This window comes from Hyperoodon ampullatus (genome assembly GCF_949752795.1).
Source record: "Hyperoodon ampullatus genome assembly, chromosome: 2".
NCBI lineage: Eukaryota > Metazoa > Chordata > Mammalia > Artiodactyla > Ziphiidae > Hyperoodon > Hyperoodon ampullatus.
In genome coordinates, this window is record NC_136915.1 from 35,464,105 (window position 1) to 35,482,657 (window position 18,553).

Genomic DNA, 18,553 nt, shown 5'->3' on the forward strand with positions numbered 1-18,553 from the left:
CACACGGCAGGGCTTCCTCCCCCGAGCCCCTGGCCTGCTCTGGGCATTGGCCATGAAAACAACCCATTACACCCTAAGGCTGTCAGGGAAGGAGGGAGACCCACCTGGAGCTCCTGCCATGTGCCCCAGAGCCCACAGGCTAGAGGGAGGATAGGACACGGGCACAAACTCCCTGGGGCTCCGCAGGGAGAAAAGGTCCCCCCGTGGCCGGGTCTGGGGATGCTTGCCAGACCAGGTGGCATTTGAATCGCGAGGATTTGATCAATGGGAGGATTTGGACCCACAGAGATGGGGGCTATATGGCAAAGGCCTGGCAACAGGAAGCACACAGGGGAAGGGAGGAAGAATGGGCTGAAGCAGAGAGTGTGTCAAGAGGGGCTGTAGGTGGGCAGCCAGAGGAGGCTTTAAACACCAGGCTAAGGCGTTTTGCCCTTCACCCGGTGACAGCGGGAAGCTAGAGGAAGGCCATGAGAAGAGCTGTGATTTAAAAAGATCATGATGGCCCGTGGTGTTGGGAGCGGACTGTCTAGGTATGGCTGCTGCACTGGTCCAGGAGGGAAGGGGTGTGTTCCACCCCCAGCAGTACCCTGGGAAGGCCAGGGGTGATTGGAAGGGTGGTGTGCCGGGGAATCCATGGGTCTTGGCGTGTGCAAGAGAAGCAAGGAAGGAGGGCAGACAGGGAAGGCAGATGGGTCCTTGGGACCAACAGTGTGCCAGGGCCCGTGCTGGCTGCTTCCACTGACTTCTCATGGATCATCCCATCAACACTTTAATCCCATTATACAGATGAGGAGACTGAGGCTCAGAGAGAGCAATGTCTTGCCCAGATGGAACTTTAGGTTTTTTTGACTCCAGAGTTCATGTTCTTTCCATTGCCTCATGTATTTTTCTGGCCTTTGACGCCTGCAGAAAACACGATCAGCCACAGGCCAGCAACTCACAATGGACCAGCTTCTGGTCTGGCCAGGAAGCTTTGTGGGGTGCAAGGAGGAGGGTAGGAGCTGCCTGGGGGCAGGAGCAGGTATAGATAGATCTGGGATCCAGTCCAAAGGGCCACAGTGGGGAGAAGCAGTGACAGCGGCCAGGCCAGGGATGTGATGAGAAAAGGGGAAGAATTCATCTGTATTGGACTTGCAGGGCCTAACCCTGAGTGTGCCTGGGAACCCGGCTCTATCCCAGGCAAATGTCTCCGGGGACATGGGCTGCTGGGGAAGACTCGAGTGGCTAACAAGGTTAGGAAGGGAGGAAGAAGCCAGAACCTGAGTGGGGAGCCATCCCGCCCTCCCTGCCCTGGGCAGAATGCCTTCTCTCCTGTCTGCGGCTTATGACCACACACAGACACACTGAGGCACACAGTTGCAATCACGCAGGCGACACAATCACATATCCAGGAACAGACACACGAGCACACAATCACAAGACACACAAGCACAAACATACAAGGTCTGGCTCACACACACGGAGGGCCTCATGAGCACAATCGGAGTCACACAAGCACTCGCAGTTACCCTGACTTACAGGACCTACACCACACCCACCCCCCCCAGTCACAGAGCTCATGCACTCACATGTTCTCACACGGAACCAGAGGACCGTTCCCAGGAAGGCCTCTGCCTATGGACGTCACTCAGGCATGGGAAGGGTGGGAAGTGTCCTTGGACATCTTTATTGCCATTGTCTGGGACAGGAAGTCGCCTGACGGTCTGGGGGCTGCGTCATGAGAGGGGTGGCCTTCACCCAGTGACATCAGCTCAGGCCCCTTGCTAGGGTATGGTGGGTTGGGATGGGTGTGGTGACTGGCCCTGAGGGAGGTCAAGGGCAACTGGGGAGTGCTGTGGAAGAGGCCACAGCCCTCGGTGGGAAGAGCAGATGGGAATAAGGCAGCTCTGGGTTCCCGTCCCCTTGCCAACCTCTCACTGATGGTGACCTGGGGCAAATGACTTCACCTCTCTGAGTGGCAATGCCCAGCAGTAAAAGGAAGGTAATGACGCCAACCTCCAAGGTAACTGGGAGTGCTAACTCAGATAATTGCTGTCGAGTACTGGGCACAGGGCCTGGCAAATAGTGGCAATAATCATAATGTTTGTGACGGCCCCGGGACTCGCAGGGCTGGGAGGACAAGGGTAGACGCCGCGTGGCAAGGTGTGTGGCAGGTCCGGCCACTTGCCTAAACAAGACCTCAACTGGTCCCAGGAATGCAGAGCCTCAGGAAACTCAGAGCTGGGATTGATGGTGGGGTGACCTTCCCCCCACCAACCTCAGAGTAGGTGACAGTGAGCATCAGGAGGGCTGGGCCCAGGCAGCAGACTCAGAGGCCACTCTGCAGTGGGCCCCCCCAGTATGTTTATCGCCGAGGACTAGAGGGCTCCTCGGCTCCCCCCAGCAAGCTCTGATGCGGGAGCAGCGTCTGAGGGCTGGCCACTGGGGTCCCTATCTGTCTGTAGGAGCTCCCAGCTCTGGGGGCTGCAGAGGAAGAGAACACAGCCCCTGTGGTAAAGGAAAGCTTCCAAACAAGGAAAGGCACACAGCTGGCAGCCCTGCGCCCTCTGGCGGCCTCCGGTGCTCACTGCGGCCTCACGGCTTTGTTCTAAGGCTCCCGTTCTTTGCCCTGTAGGGACTGACAGCACAGCGCACTGCAGTGTAGACACTGGGGCTGGATGGCCTGGGTTTGAAATCCCAGCTCTCCTGCTCCAGCTATTATTACCTCTACCACTTACGAGCGGATGACCCTGGGCAGGTGACTTAATCTCTTTGTGGCTCAGATTTTTCCTTTGCAATAGGTTGATAACAATAGTATCTACCACACAGCTGTTTTGAAGGCGAAATCTGATAACCCACAAGTACTTAGAATAAGTAATGTGAAGTAACAAGGAATACATGGTGGCCGTCCTGCTCTGGACTTCCAGGGTCAGCGTTGCTGAAGGCACAGCTTGAGAGCTGGGTCGAAGCAGCCTTGACCTGGGATTAGACTCCGGCTCTGGTGCACTTACCAAATGTGTGCTTTTGCACATGCTGACTAGTTGCTTATCATGTGAGGGAGAGACACAGGGAGGTAAGTCCAAAATCCTCTGGAAAACCCTTGAGGAAGGCACCACACTGGGGAAAAACACACCATCTCAATAAGCCCAACATGGCCATTTTTCCTAATTCTTGGTTACAGTCTGTCTTTGAAGTAGCTGGCTTGCATCCAAGTGCAATGTTGTACAGAATGTGCATCTTTACCCACTGGAATGACACTCAGTGGTGAGATGCTCAGGCAGAGAGGCACCTGGAAGTAGACATCAGTTATTGCCTCAGGTTTGAATCTTCCAACTCGTACTCACTGAGGGGCGCACGTTCATCACAGGTAGATACTGTCACATTAAGACCTCCATTCTTCCTCTTTTTGGCCAAGTGTCTATAATTAAATTCCCATGCTTTGATCGAATGCATTCAGGATGCTGCTGCCTTGTGCCTTACCTCTCTAAAGCAGTTTGCTTTTCTGTAAGCCGGAGCAGTAACTACAGTAACTAGTACAGCATCACATTCTTGTGTAGATCAAGACAATGTGTGAGGAATTTTAAATTCCTGCCAGGAAGATGACTTTCTCCACGCCTCCCACTCCTCCACATTTCCCCTAATGTATGACTTTGAGCAAGTCACTTCCCTCTCTGGGTCTCAATGTTCTCAACAGCAAAATGTGGGTGTTTTATAATATCAGATGATTTCCAAGGCCCCTCCCAGCTTGAAGCTTTCAAGATAGTTCTGTGATCCTAGGGCATTTTGATGCGGTCAACCCTTCTACGAATGCTAACTGATGCTTACATGGTTCTTCCAGGACTGCTTTGTCTGACTGGTAAGGGCACATCTATAAACAGCAGTCCTTAACACACTGCAACATGGTAAAGCCTTAAGAATGAAACATGCATCTTTATGATCTTTTTTTCATTTGATCAGCACAAAGGTGCACTTTAGCTGTGCCTGAATCAGCACAAAGTGACCAGATCTAACCGTGCCCCCTACTACAGTCTTTCAGAGGCACTGATGGAAAAGCAGAGCTCCTCCAAGTCACACACACACACACACACAGGATGGGGAGGCACTATCCCTGGGTGGAGCAAAAGGAAATGGGCTTTGGAGTTGGGCCCAGACTGAATGATCCCAGATCCTCCACTACCTATGAGAACTTAATTAAGGCAAGTTAATCTCTCTGAGCCTCAGTTTCCCATCGGTAAAATGGTTGTAAATAGGTTTTCCTGATAGTGCTGTATGGGTTAAGTGAGAAGTAGTGAGGGGTCCTGAGCAGGATCATGGGATGGGTGGGAATCTCTCCCCTTCCTGAGTGAGACAGACCGCAGCTTCAAGTCCACTTCCACCAGTGTCGTTGGTCTGCCCATTGGTATCCTCTCTGAGCCTGTTTCCACAATCAGGTCGGGACACCACCACTCATCCTAACTCCAGGGACTGCTGGTGCTTGGCTCTTAACTAGCAAACCGTCACTTCTTTGGCTTCAACCTCACCCCGCGCCCATGCTAATCTAGCTTCCATGCCTGGCTCAGAGCAGTGGTATAAATGGAAACGCCTTCTCCTGTTGAGTCCTTTGAAAACTCAACTTAAAAAGCCCATGCCCACCCCAAGGCTTTCCTAAGCCAATGCCCTAGCCTCAGCATGACCTAACTGCTCACCACCAGAATCTTGCCTTGCCAGGGGGCACCTTCAGAGTAGCTTCCCTGGGCAAGTTCCCTGGGCTGGCATTTGCTCCCTGTCCTGGGTAAGTCTGTACCCCCTACGGCCAGGAACTGTGGCTTTTTCATCTCTAGATTTCTCATGGGAAGGGCTGACACAGTGTGGGCTCAGCAAACGTTAAGAAGTTCCACTTTCACCTTTTGGAAAGAGCACTCTGGGAAGGCAGTGCTGGGGGCAAGACTAGGGTCCAGGGTAGGGGTAGGGACAGGGGCATTCCACTGGAAGTAATAGAGGATGGTGTAAAAAACATGACGTTGGAGTCAAATGATCTGGATTCAAACCTTAGCTCTACCACTTGCCAACAAAGGATCTGGGGAAGCCATCATACCTCTACTTGAGTTGTTCCCACATGTAAGATGAGGATAACAATATCTACTTAGCACAGCACGTGGCACATACTGAGTACTTTTTATGTTCCAGATGCTGTTCTAAACGCCTTAATTAATTTAATCCCTCTACCACTCCAGGAGGTATTATTCTCATTTTATAGGCACTGTAAATGAGGAAAATGAAGCTCAGACAAATGAAATAATTTCCTCAAGTTCACAGAGCAAGTGAGATGTTCAACAAACAGCAGCAATGACTGTTCTCAGGCAGCAGTACATGGGACACAATCTCTGAGACCCCAAGGAATGACTAACTCCAGGCTTTCTGCTTCTGGACTAGCTCCAATCTTGTTCCCTCAACTGCAGCAAATGACACAGACCAATTGGTGTTGTAAATAGAGTTAACATAATATATTTATTTTAAGTGCCATTCATGCATATCACTTCTGGCAGCAACAATCCTAATGACACTTGGGATATTTCTTTACAGCACTAAACAGTTACAAAGAATGGGTGCCGTTCATCATAGAGGCAAAATATGAAATCGTGCAATAGCAAAACTGTAGAAACATTAAAACACTGACTGTCCAACAGCAGTACAGAGAGCAGATTGTGTTTGCACAAAAAGCCAATGCATTTTCATCACATATATACAATATAGATATGTACACATCACCCTCTGAATGAACAATATCAAAATACTCTATTCCATTTGAAATAATCCCCAGATTGATTCCCTCCCACTTCAAAGGACATCTGAGAGACATGTATTTACAAGAACATACATGAATACATTTACATTTCAAAAACTGCCACAAATGCCAGTCGGATTATTCTCCTGGACAGAGTACCCCCATTTGATTATATGCATTTATGATTCTTTTCCCCAAAAGTCTTCAGTCAATTTAAGCCCAAGACAGAACTTGCTCTGCATGTACAACTACCAGCTGAGATGGCCACTAGAGGGATGCTCTGCGCCTCACCAGGGAGCCTTGTCTGGCTGGAGCCCGTGAGAAAGCCTGTCCTCGGCTCCCTGGCCACAGGAATCACTAGTGTGGGATGGGTCTGGATGGAGGCTCTGCCTCCAGGGCCATTCGTGGTAAGTTTAAATTCTCACAGAAATATTGATCACTGCAAATCAATAAATGATTGCTAAATGGGAAATTAGCTTCACACAATTTGTAACATCTTCATCAGCGGTTTCTACTTGAATCACTCAGTATAAGCTACTGCATTCTAATACCCAAATTGTTTAAAGTGCACACTGCTACCCACACAATTTATAGTTTCAAAACAGCTATTTTGGTATCTAGAGAACCGTGACTTGAGCAGACTACTGAGAATCACCCCCTTTTTCCCAAGCTTTTACTCTGCAGGCTGCTATCTCATCTTGATTGGCTGCCTTTCCAGAATCCTCTGATTTTTACTGATCCAAGGGGCTGGAACTGAGTTTCCTTTTTCATGCCAAGCAGGATCCAAACAACAGGAATATAAAGCCCTTCCCTCCTCCCCAACCTCACCAGCCTTTACCATGGCTGGCTTCCCAGTGATTCATTCAAGGCAACACTCCACTAAAAAAAAAATACCCAAAGACGTTCGCAAACACTCTCACATACACACACAGAGAAACAAAGGTGTTTGTTTAGTTCAAGTAGAGATTACTCAACCACGGAATCAGTAAGGGTAATTAAAGTGACTTAATAAGCATGGCTTATAGAGACTAGAGATGCTAAAAAGCAACCAGTGAGCAGTTAGTACTCCTTGATTTGATGGAACATCGTTTCCCCATTAGAACTGAAAAATTCTGCTTTTTTTTTCTGGTCTAAAGAACCAATTCAAAATCTATTCATGAAAAAAAGAAATCTCATTTCTCTTAGTTTCATTACAAAACTAAGACAATCAATCCATGCAAAGTAACTGCGAAATAAAACAAAACAAAAAACAAACAACTAATAAAAACCCCTAAGAGGCAGGCTGCATTTCAAAGAGAGGAACCAAACACCATGCATATACAGACACACAGGACAACAGAAACAGGAGGCCACTCCACAGTAACTGCACTGAAGACGGAGGCAAATAAAATCCATGTGTGGCTCTACCCTCCTTTCAGTGCTTCCTAAATGGAAAGAGAATGAGGGGGAAACTTGCTATACAAACACTGCCCTGCTGTTCTGTTGCCCAAACGAACTCTGATTCAAATTCCAGAAAATCCTACTTAGCAAAGAAGTCTCAATTAGAAGGAATGCAAAGATAGAGAATATACTCACATGGCAGGAGTAATGATAAAGAGAATGACACAATCTCTCTCTGATTGTCTTGTCTGTAAACTCTTATCAAGAAAAATAATTCTGTGCTTTCAGACACTGCATTTCTCCTTAATGAACCCAAGAGGAGTTGAGCATTCACAGAAGATAGCAATAAATATTAAAATAACACTTCTGAATAATAAATACATAAGTGAATGTGGAGACACTGATTTGCTTCAAAAGCCAAGCAGTGCCCAGCTTCTAATCAAACACATTTAGAACTGGCATACAATGCAGACTTAGAAAAACAGATGCTGACACGGCGCAACATGAACTGTAGAATCCCCCAGGCATCAAAAAAACATTTGGTCAGTCCTTCATGCTGCTCAGGAACAACATGCCCCTTTGGACTGTTTGGAGAGTATCAAACTCTGGGTTCTCTGGCTTACTGAGTAGAACTCAATACTCACATTTCCGAAAAAGATTAAATAAGGGGAACTGGGCTTTGAAAAAATCTATTTCCTTTCAGTTGCCTACATCAGTTAAAAGCATCCTGCCGAAAATAGCCTAACAAGGAATAAAAACTCACAGTAACTTTCTTTTCAAGACATAATAATCCAATTAGAAAAAATTGAAGCCTTTCAATAATTTTTGTACATGTATTTACACATATGCATCTATAAACTGCTTGCAGCAAAATAGGCTCTGTCTGAAAAATCAGTCTGGCACTTGTGGTCAACATCAAACTGACACAAATATGCAAAAGCCGTTCAAATCACACAACAATTAGGAGCTACATAGGGCAGCTGGCAGGGAGACAAACATGTAGTACTTGTCTGGGTCAGATAAAAGCAGTAAGTTATCCAGCAAAAATCTTTCTGATTGTCTTCAAAAAAATTTTCGATAACATTGGTAAAATGATTAGAAACTTTGTTTTCTCAACTGGATTCTCTCAAACCTTTCCCTTCACTGCACAGAAAGGTAACGCTTGGGTCTGTCTGGTGCCTTGAGAAACAAGCTCTACACAATTGAATCCCAATCAAAGTCATCCTGGATGTCATCTGGAGGCAGAGAGCGCCGCATCTGGAAGGCTTGGGAAGGCATCATGTGCTGCTGGTTCATGGCTCCGTGATGGCCTGGAAGGAAGGAGGCAATGTCAGCAGTGACTTGGGAGAGGATAAAGGAAGACAGAAACACACACCTATTGAACACTTCCTATGTGTGCCAGGAACTCAGTGCATATGCTCTCACTTACCCACCCAGAAGCCTCTACAAGGTGGCTCTTATGATCCTCATCTTACAGGTATTCTGCACCCCACCCCTCTGAAACAGGGAGTTCACCTGCTCCTGAGGGAGCTGTCGGGACAGCTAAAGCCTTTTTCAGTATTAAACTCCAAGTACCAATCCCAACACACCACACCCCAAATTACCTGCAATTGTTGTTCCTGGAGTGCTGAGTGCCTGCGGGATGTGAGGATAACCAGGGGGAGGCATCACTGAAGGAGCGAGATTTTGCCTGGAGTCTATGTACAAATTTCCTAATCAGATTGTGAAGAAGACAGAAGGAAAACATAGTACCATAAGTAAAGCAAATCAAACATAAAAATCTTAATAGAATTGTTACCTAAAACTAAATTAAGCTGGTAAAGCGAGGAAGAAAAGGGAAGGAAAAATCACTCCTTTTAGATGCTAAAACTCTGCCAAAGGTGGTGCTGGATTTTCAAACATGGTGCCAGGCTGGGTGTGAGTACACTGGTACTAATTCTGGCACTGCCTCTAACTCTCTGGAAGCTCGTAGGTAAGTTATGTCTGTTGTTGATACATACCTCATTATAGTTCAAAAGCATTTTCATATCCCATTACTTCATCTGAGTCTCCCCCTAGACCCACAATGAAGGCAAGACAGGGATTACCCCCATTTTATGGATGAGGCAACAAGGGGCTCAGAAGGCTGAGGAGACTTGCCCAAAGACACATCAGTCTGACAGGGCCTAGGGCTAGAATTCAGTTCTCCTAACTCATGGGCTCTTTCCAGTAATGGTTGTCTCTATTGCCCTGATTTTCTCATCCTTAAAGCAGACCTAAGTGTGCCCTAGCTGATTAACAAAGTGACTGGAGGCACAAAGTGACAGGAAAGATTTGCATAAAGTAAAAGAGCTACATCAAAGGTGATTAAAAACATTATTTAGAAGATGTGTAGATGGGAAACACAGATCTCATTTAAATAGCATTTCAGAAGGTTCTTAAGTTAATATGCTTTCACTGACAGCAGCCATCAAGTGTAATAGCTCCAGAATGTCAATTACATTGCATCCTAATGCAAAACAGAAAGGGAGGGGAGGAAAAATCATGCAACCTCCCACAATAACTCCTGGGGAAGAACCACCATAACACTGGTTTATATTATATGAAACATCCAGAATTCTGGAAAGGCTATTTCCCTAAGGTATTCTAGTGTTTCACACAAACTATACTTGCATTCTAGGAATGCTGTAATCAAACTAGAAAACAGCAGTCATTTTCCCAGAGGAAACTAGAAAGGGAAGAAAAATCTTCGTTTTATATTCATGGTAGGGCACACTATATTTGGCTGCTCACAAGTTTTCCACCTGCCACTGGAAAGTCAGACTGTCCAAGTTTGAGATAGTCTCAGAGATAATCTAATCCAGCCCTACTTCTGTTCATGTAGGTGAGGAAATGAGACGAGAGAAAATGAGAAAGAACCAGGAACAGAACCCAAGAGTTCTGACTTCCAGCCACTGCCTCCCAAGATAACATGCCTTTTTATAGTAAAGTTTAAAGTCAGAACTGATCTCTCTGACCAATTTACCATACTGAAGATTTAGGAAGAAAAGAAGAGAAAAGTTATACTAATAAAAGTTATACTAAGTTACAGCTCTAGTATATTTTTGCAGGAGAAAAAATGTGATCAGCCTTCACATTCGTGGCTGATGTACCTTTTAAAGGCTGCATCCGGCTAGAGGGGCTGCCCTCCTCTGAGTAATATGGTCATTCACTTACCAACGACATCCCAGCCTCCATCCTGCAAAATCTTAGCTCTCTTTCTACTTATCCTTAACAACTCAAGTCGTAAGACAAAACCTAATTTTTATTGGAGATTAATCTGTTTTTATATATATTTTTTCATTTCTCTTTTGGCTTAGTAATTCTTACCTTAAAGGAGGAGACAGGTGAGAATTAGAGAATTATGGAAATAAACAAGATTATGGGAATACATATACACCCACATTAAACAAATGGCCTTAACTTTTTGAAACTTGTCACATTCATACGATTTTATTTTCATACAGAGATTCTCATTACTCCTCATTTTTTTCCCATGTTCTCATTACAGACTGAACAATGAGAGTCTACTTGGACTTTTTAAGCAAGAAATTAACTTATAATGCAGTTTCCAAAGATGTTTGAGATCCTATAACATTTAGAATGTAGTTATGAGAATTTATAAATCTATACTGTGCTGTACACCTAAAACTAATATAATATTGCAAATCAACTATACTTCAATAAAAATCTAATCACACAACATATTTCTTGAAAGTAGACTGTTGTTGAATGGCCATTCATTCATTCAAGAAGTATTTGTGCTAGGCACAGCTCTACGCACTAGAAATACATAAATAAAGAAACAAACTCCCTGTCTTTTTGGAGCTGGTTCTCAGGGGATTGGGAGGGGTGAAGACGGGAGGGAGGAAAATGAAGTAAATTATATAGTATGTTATACACGCTACACAGAAAAATAAAGCAGGGAGAGGGGAAAAGGAGTTCTGAGTAGGTGCCATTTAAGTAGGATGGTCAGGGAAGGCATCACTGTAGTAGGTGCTTTTTTAGGGAAAAACTTGAGTCATGTGTCTATCTCAGGAAGCTCACTCAAGATAGAGGAAAGAGCAAGTACAACGGCCCTGAGGTAAGGGGAGGGGAGGGGAAGGGAAAAAGAGACAAGGTCAGAGAGTAATGGGGGACCAGACTATGTAGGGACATATAGGCCACAGTAGTCTTTGGTTTTTACTGAGAAAAATGGACACTAATAAAGGGTTTTGAGCAGAGAAATGATCAGACTTCTCTGGCATATAGAATCCCACTTATCCTGCAAAGTCCAGCTGAAATGTGCTGTCTTGTATGAAGCTTTTCTTTCTCCCTAGGACAAGTAAGCCTCTTTCTTTTATTCCCATTGCCCTGTGGTAGAAATGTAGTCCTCCTAATACTGTATTTCTTGGTAGACTTGTCTCACCTATCAGGCTGTGAGCTCCTTGAGATTAGGGACTATTCTAGAGTCACCTCATTATTCCTAGTCCCCACTATGTAGTCAGGCACAGGAAAGGTGTAAATAAATGTTTGCTGAATTAATGCACATCTACTTGTATTTAATGACCTTTAAGCAGAGCATCAAATTAAGAACAGCACAACTAGAGGACTTAAACATTACTGGAGGATTTAAACATTTTGGGCAAGACAAATTGTAAATACAGGTAAAATGATTTAGGAAGAAGAGGGAATACACTGTGTACTACAACATCTTTTTCTCCTTCCCCCATCCACACTAACACATTACAACACTAGTTTCTGGCATCTCTAAGGAGGCCAAAGAGGTATTTACCAAAAGGGGAGTATTGAAGACAGACGGGACAGGGAAAGTTTGAAGGATATGGAAAGGCTGTATTATGGGAGTCAAGACCTATATCTAAATGAACTTTGTAATTTCAGGCAAGTCACTTTCTCTCTTTGGATCAGTTTCCTTACCTGTTAAATAAAAGGATAACAGCTTTAACAGCTCTCTGAAGTCCCCTCTTACACTACATTTCTAAGAAAATGTGGTAAAGAATTACTGGGTGGTAGAGATAAGAGAAATGAGATATCTGAAAAAATGTGAAAGACAGGGACGCGAGAAGGAGAATGAAAGAATGACAGAAAGTGGCTAGGACTTAAAACAAAAGGAAGCAGGCTGGCATGTAAAAAAAACTGAACGTGGGACTTCCCTGGTGGCACAGTGATTAAGAATCTGCCTGCCAATGCAGGGGACACGGGTTCAAGCCCTGGTCTGGGAAGATCTCACAGGCAGAGGAGTAACCAAGCCTGTGCACCACAACTACTGAGCCTGAGCTCTACAACCCATGAGCCACAACTACTGAGCCCACGTGCCAAAACTACTGAAGCCCACGCGCCCAGAGCCTGTGCTCCGCAACAAGAGAAGCCACCGCAATGAGAAGCCCACGCACTGCAACGAAGAGTAGCCCCCGCTCACTGCAACTAGAAAAAGCCAGTGTGCAGCAACAAAGATCCAATGCAGCCAAAAATTAAAAAAATTTTTTAATTAAAAAAAAAAAACCCTGAATGTTTGTGAATAGGCAACAGCAGGCATGAGGTGATAGATACTTAACACCAGAGCTGATCACACAAAGTGTTGACAAAAGTCAACATGGCTTGGCAGGCCAGGGATCACTAAAGTTCTTTTGACTCAGAAGGAAAAGACTAAAGGGGAAGGAAATTGGGAGACAAATAAACACTGAGGGAAAACTACAGGTCTTCTGCATCTGACAGGCTATGAATGGAGTAACACTGAGAATCAAGAAGGAGTTGGGGGGACTGTAGAGGGAAAGGAAGTGCTGGCAATAAAAGGGAAAGATGGCAGAAAAAATTAAGAGAATCATAATAACCAGAACCAAATAATCAAGGTCAAGGATCAAGTAGAGATGACCACAGAAGTCTACTAACAAAGGGCTTTAGGGAAATAACCCAGAATCTCAGTCTAGAGAGAATCTAGAAGAGATGCCTGGACACTGACAGAGGACAGCAGCAGATGGAAAGTGCTTTTTCCATGACCAAGCGTACCCAGTTCCAAAATCAAAAGGTACTTTTGGACCTTTCTTAGAGATTTAGGCCACAAAATTGAAGAAAGTCTTGTTTCACCCTACAGCTTTGAAATTGCAGAAAGGGGAGCTACTGGCTAGCATGTACAACGGCCTTCTGAAATGGCCTTCTCTTAAGACTGACCCACATCTTCTTCTACCTGTCTTTCCTAGAATTCCCTGATCTGAAGGCAACAATCTGAGCAACACAGGGGCTCACCCCCAAACACACATGCATACTGATGTACATATAAACTACCCAAATTCACTTAGTACTTTTAAGGTTTACTGAAATGGTTTAAGGTGATTTGGAAAAGAGAATGTGGCAGCACTTAGAAGGAACAATTTTCGTTGAACAGGGAAAAAAAGAAAGGAAGAGAGGAGAACCAAGAGACGATGGACAAAGTATGGTACACCTGGTCTAGGACTTCAAGCAAGCTAGAAAAGTAAGTGATGTATCCTGAAAGGGACAAATTATAGGCTTAGAACCTATCAGAGGACCAAAGATAAGCTGTCCACGCCACATAGAAGAATAGATTAAAAAGATGGAATAGAAGAAGACAAATAAGTAAAAATACATGCCAAATCATAAAGATCTTTATACTTAAACATGAAGATAGGGAGAATTCTGGGAAGATGGTGGAACAGGAATCTAGATAAAATTGCATGGGTAAAATCTAACATAACTAGTTTGCAACTCTGGACTCTCTAAAGAAGGTTCACAACTTGCAGAAGAAGGCTTGGTTGGCAAATTGCAGTTAATTTTGGTGAATTTCAGCTCTTAGCACAGATATAGCTACCTATCCCCTCACTCCTACCCCCATGGCAAGCAGCTGGAACAGCTTATACAAACCCTACAAGAGCCAGTGTGGGCAAAAAGGGTACTGTCCACCAAATACTGGGGATCTGTGCTCTGATCACTGATTGTTGGTTCTGATTACAGAGTTGCAGACAAAAAGGAGGGTGGCCATTATTGCTGCATCTCCTCTCCTCTGGCTGAACTGATTTCCAGGAGATTTAAAGGGCTGCTGCCCCCTTTCCCCTCTTTCTTTTCTTTTTTCCCCTCTGGGAGCCAGACATTAAAGACTAGGATACTGAAAAACAACTGCATATGCAGGGCAAGTTAAAAAGTGACCACCCATGCCAAAAAAAAAAAAACAAAAAGCGCAGGCTCAGAGAAAACCTGAAAAGATCTTAAGTGTAAACCTTAAGTTGATCCTCAGCACAAGGATAGCCTGTAACAATCAAAAAAACAAAAACAGTAACAAAATCCTGCAAACCCTTGGGAAGAGGAAGAATCTGATTTCCACAGGTATCACATTAATAGATTCAAGTGTATAGTTTTCAACAACAACAGAAAAAATTACAAGGCATAAAAATAAACAGGGATGTATGGCCCATTCAAAGAAAAAACAAATCCACAGAAACTGTCCTTGAAAAAAATCCTAATGGCAGATCTACTACGCAAAGATTTTAAAACAACTTTACAGATGTTCAAAGACTAAAGGAAGATGTGGAGAAAATTAAGAAAGCAATGCATGAACACAATGAAATATCAACAAAGAGAAAACATAAAAAGAAACCAAAAAAGAAATTCTGGAACTGAAAAGTACAATAACTGAAATTAAAAATTCACTTAAGGGACTCAAAGAAGAGCAGGCAGAAGAAAGAATCAGCAAATGTGAAGACAGGATAGGACAATGGACATTATCAAGGCTGATTAACAGAAAGAAAACAGACTGAAGAAAAGCAAACAGGGCCTAAGGGACCTATGAGACACTATCAAGCAGACCAATTATGCATTGTGGGAGTCCTAGGAGAAGAGAGAGAAGAAGGGGCCGAAAGAATATCTGAACAAGTAAGAGCTGAAAACTTCCCAAATTTGATGAAAGACAGGAATATAAACATCCAAGAAGCTCAGCAAACTCCAGGTAAGATGAAGTCAAAGGGACCCACACCAAGACACATTATAATCACATTTTCAAAAGCCAAAGATATAGAGAGAATCCTGAAAGCAGCAAGAGAGAAGTGACTTGGCACATATAAGGGATCCTTAATAAGATTATAAGCAGATTTCTCATCAGAAATTTTATAGGCCAGAGGTAGTGGGCCAATCTATTCAAAGTGCTAAAAGAAAAGTGTCAACAAAGAATCCTATACCTGGTAAAAGTGTCCTTTCAAGAGTGAGAGAGAAATTAAGACATTCCCAGATAAATAAAAGCTAAGAGAGTTTGTTACTCTTAGACCTGCCCCGGAAAATAATGCTCAAGAGAGTCCTGCAGGAAGAAATGAAAGGACACTACACAGTAACACAAAGCCGTATGAAAAAAGTAAAGATCTCAATGAAGGTAAATACATGGGCAATTATAGAGATAGCATTATCATAACAATGATTTTTAACTCCACTTTTTGTTCTATACATGATTTAAGAGGCTAAAATGTTTTCTAAAAACTATTAGTATAAAAGCTCATATTATTGTAACTTTGGCTTGTAACTTCACATACTGTTGTCTACATGATTTAAGAGATTAATGCATTTGAAATAATTATTAGTATATGTTTTGGGCCACACAATGTAGAAAAATGTAATTTTGAGACATCAACAACCAAAAGAGGTGGAGGTGGAGCCGAAAAGGAGCAGAGTTTTTGCATGTTATAGAAGTTACATTGGTATAAATTCAAATTAGAGTGTTGAAACTTTAGGATGTTAAATGCAGTCCCCAAGGTAACCACAAAGAGCTACAGAATATACACAAGAAGAAATGAGAAAGGAATTTAAACATTTCACTACAAAAAATTAACTAAACACAAAAGAAGACAGTAATGCAGGAAATAAGGGACAAAAAAGCTACAAGGCATAGCAAAGAAATAGCAAAACACAGAAGTCACCCCTTACCAGTAATTCTTTTAAATATAAATGGATTAAACCCTCCAATCAAAAGACAGAATTGGCAGAAGTGGATAAGAACACATGATCCAACCGTATGCTGACTATAGAAGACTCACTTGAGATCCAAAGACACAAACAGATTGAAAGTGAAAGGATGAAAAAAGATATTCCATGCAAATAGTAACCAAAGGAGAACAGGGATTGTTGTACTAATATCAGACAAAATAGACTTTAAATCAAAAAATGTTACAAGAGATGTCTTGTGAAGTCCTATTTCTCGTAAAGAAGGACATTATATATCAACAAAAGGTGCAATACAGCAAGAAGACAAAACAGTTACAAACATTTATGCACCTAATAACATACTGTAAAACATATGAAGCAAAAACTGACAGAACTGAAAGGAGAAATAAACAACTCTACAATTACAGTTGGAGACTTAAATACCCATTATCTCAATAATGGATAAAATAACCAGACAGAAGATAAGCAAATAGAGGATTTAACACAATAAATCAACCTGATCTAACAGGCATATATAGAACATTCTACCCAACAACAACAGCATACACATTCTTCTCAAGTGCACATGGGACATTTTCCAGAACAGACCATATGTTAGGCTACAAATCAAGTCTCAATAGATTTTAAATGATAGGTACCATACAAAGTATCTTCTCTGACCATAGCAGGATGAAGTTAGAAATCAAAAACAGAAGTAAAAATGGAAAATTATCAGATTTGTGGAAATTAAACAACACACACTTAACCAATGGATTAAAGAAGAAATTACAAGGGGAATTAGAACATACTTAGAGATGAAGGAAAACAAAAATACAACATACCAAAGCTCACAGGAAACAGCAAAAGCAGTGTTAAGGGGGAAATTTATAGCTATAAAGACTTACATTAAAAAACAGACCTAAAAAAGAAGAAGAAACCAAACCCAAAGCTAACAGAAAGGAAGAAATAATAAAGATTAGAGCAGAGATAAATGAAATAGAGAACAGAAAAACATCAGAGAAAAATCTTTAACACCAAAAGTTGGTTCTTTGAAAAAAAATCAACAAAGTTGACAAACCTTTAACTAAATGGACTAAGAAAAAAAGGACTCAAATGAGAATTGAAAGTGGTGACATTACTATTGATTCTACAGAAATAAAAAGGATAAGAGAGTTTTTTGAACAACTGTATACCAACAAACTGGACAACTTAGATGAAACAGACAAATTCCTAGAAACACAAAATCAACACAGACTGAATCATGAAGAAAGACAAAAATCTGAATAGACCTATAATGAGTAAGAAGATTGAATACTTAATCAAAAATTTCCTGTACAAAGAAAATCCCTGGATCTGATGGCTTCATGGGTGAATTCTACCAAACATTTAAAGAAGAACTAAAACTACAGACCAATATCCCTTATGAACCTTGATGCAAAAATTCTTAAGACAATAGCAAAATGAATCCAATAACATGATAGAAGGATTATGCACACCATGCATGACCAAGTGAGATTTATTCCTGGAATACAAGAACAGTGCAACATATAAAAACTGACCAGTGTAACATACCACATTAACAGAATGAAGGGGATAAAAACCCACATGATCATCTCAACTGACACAGAAAAAGTATCTGACAAAAGTCAATACCTTTCATGATAAAAACACTCAACAAATTAGGAATAGAAGGAAACTACTTCAACATAACAAAAGCCATGTACGAAAATCCCACAGTGAACATCATATTCAGTGGTGAAAGACTGAAAGCTTTTCCTCTAAGATCAGGAACAAAGCAAAGATGTCCACTTTCACCACTTCTATTCAACATAGTACTAGAAGTTCTAGCCAGAGCAATTAGGCAAGAAAGAGAAATAAAAGGCATCCAAACTAAAAAGGGAGAAGTAAATTTATCTCTGTTCACAGATATAATCTCATACATAAAAATCCCTAAAGATTACATGCAGAAAAACTGTTAGAATAAATGAATTCAGCAAAGTAGTAGGATACAAAGTCAACATGCAAAATTCAGTCACATTTCTATATACAAACAATGAACAATCTGAAAAGGAAATTACAAAAACAATTCCATTTTTCAATGAGATCAAAAAGAATAAACTACTCAGGAATAAATTAATTACAGAGATGAAAAACTTGTACAATGAAAACTAAAAAACACTGCTGAAGTAATTAAAGACATAAATAAATAGAAATGCATCTCATGTTCATGGACTGCAAGACAATATTGTTAAGATGTCAAAGCAATCTACAGATTCAATGTAAACCATATCAAAAATCTCGATGACTTTTTTTGCAGAAATAGAAAATCCCATCCTAAAATTCATATGGAAGCTCATGGGACTGTGAATAGCCAAAACTATCCTGAAAAAGAACAGCAAAGCTGGAAGACTCACACTTCCTGATTTCAAAACTTACTACAAAGCTACTACAGTCAGACAGTGTACTGGCATAAAGACCAATGGAACAGAATAGAGA

At 42.3% G+C, this 18,553-nt stretch overlaps 1 protein-coding gene across 2 annotated transcripts in view; it reads right to left on the reverse strand.

Annotated features, from left to right (window-relative positions):
• Positions 1-8,317: 8,317 nt before the first annotated feature.
• Positions 8,318-18,553, reverse strand: part of FOXJ3 (forkhead box J3) — a gene marked incomplete at both ends in the record, with an annotated part of 108,840 nt that continues 98,604 nt past the window's right edge. For both annotated transcript variants that reach the window (XM_079724752.1, XM_079724753.1), the window contains 2 exons: positions 8,318-8,433; positions 8,728-8,835. In XM_079724752.1, the coding sequence (XP_079580878.1) occupies positions 8,318-8,433; positions 8,728-8,835 (224 nt within the window). The remainder of the gene's footprint in view (positions 8,434-8,727; positions 8,836-18,553) is intronic.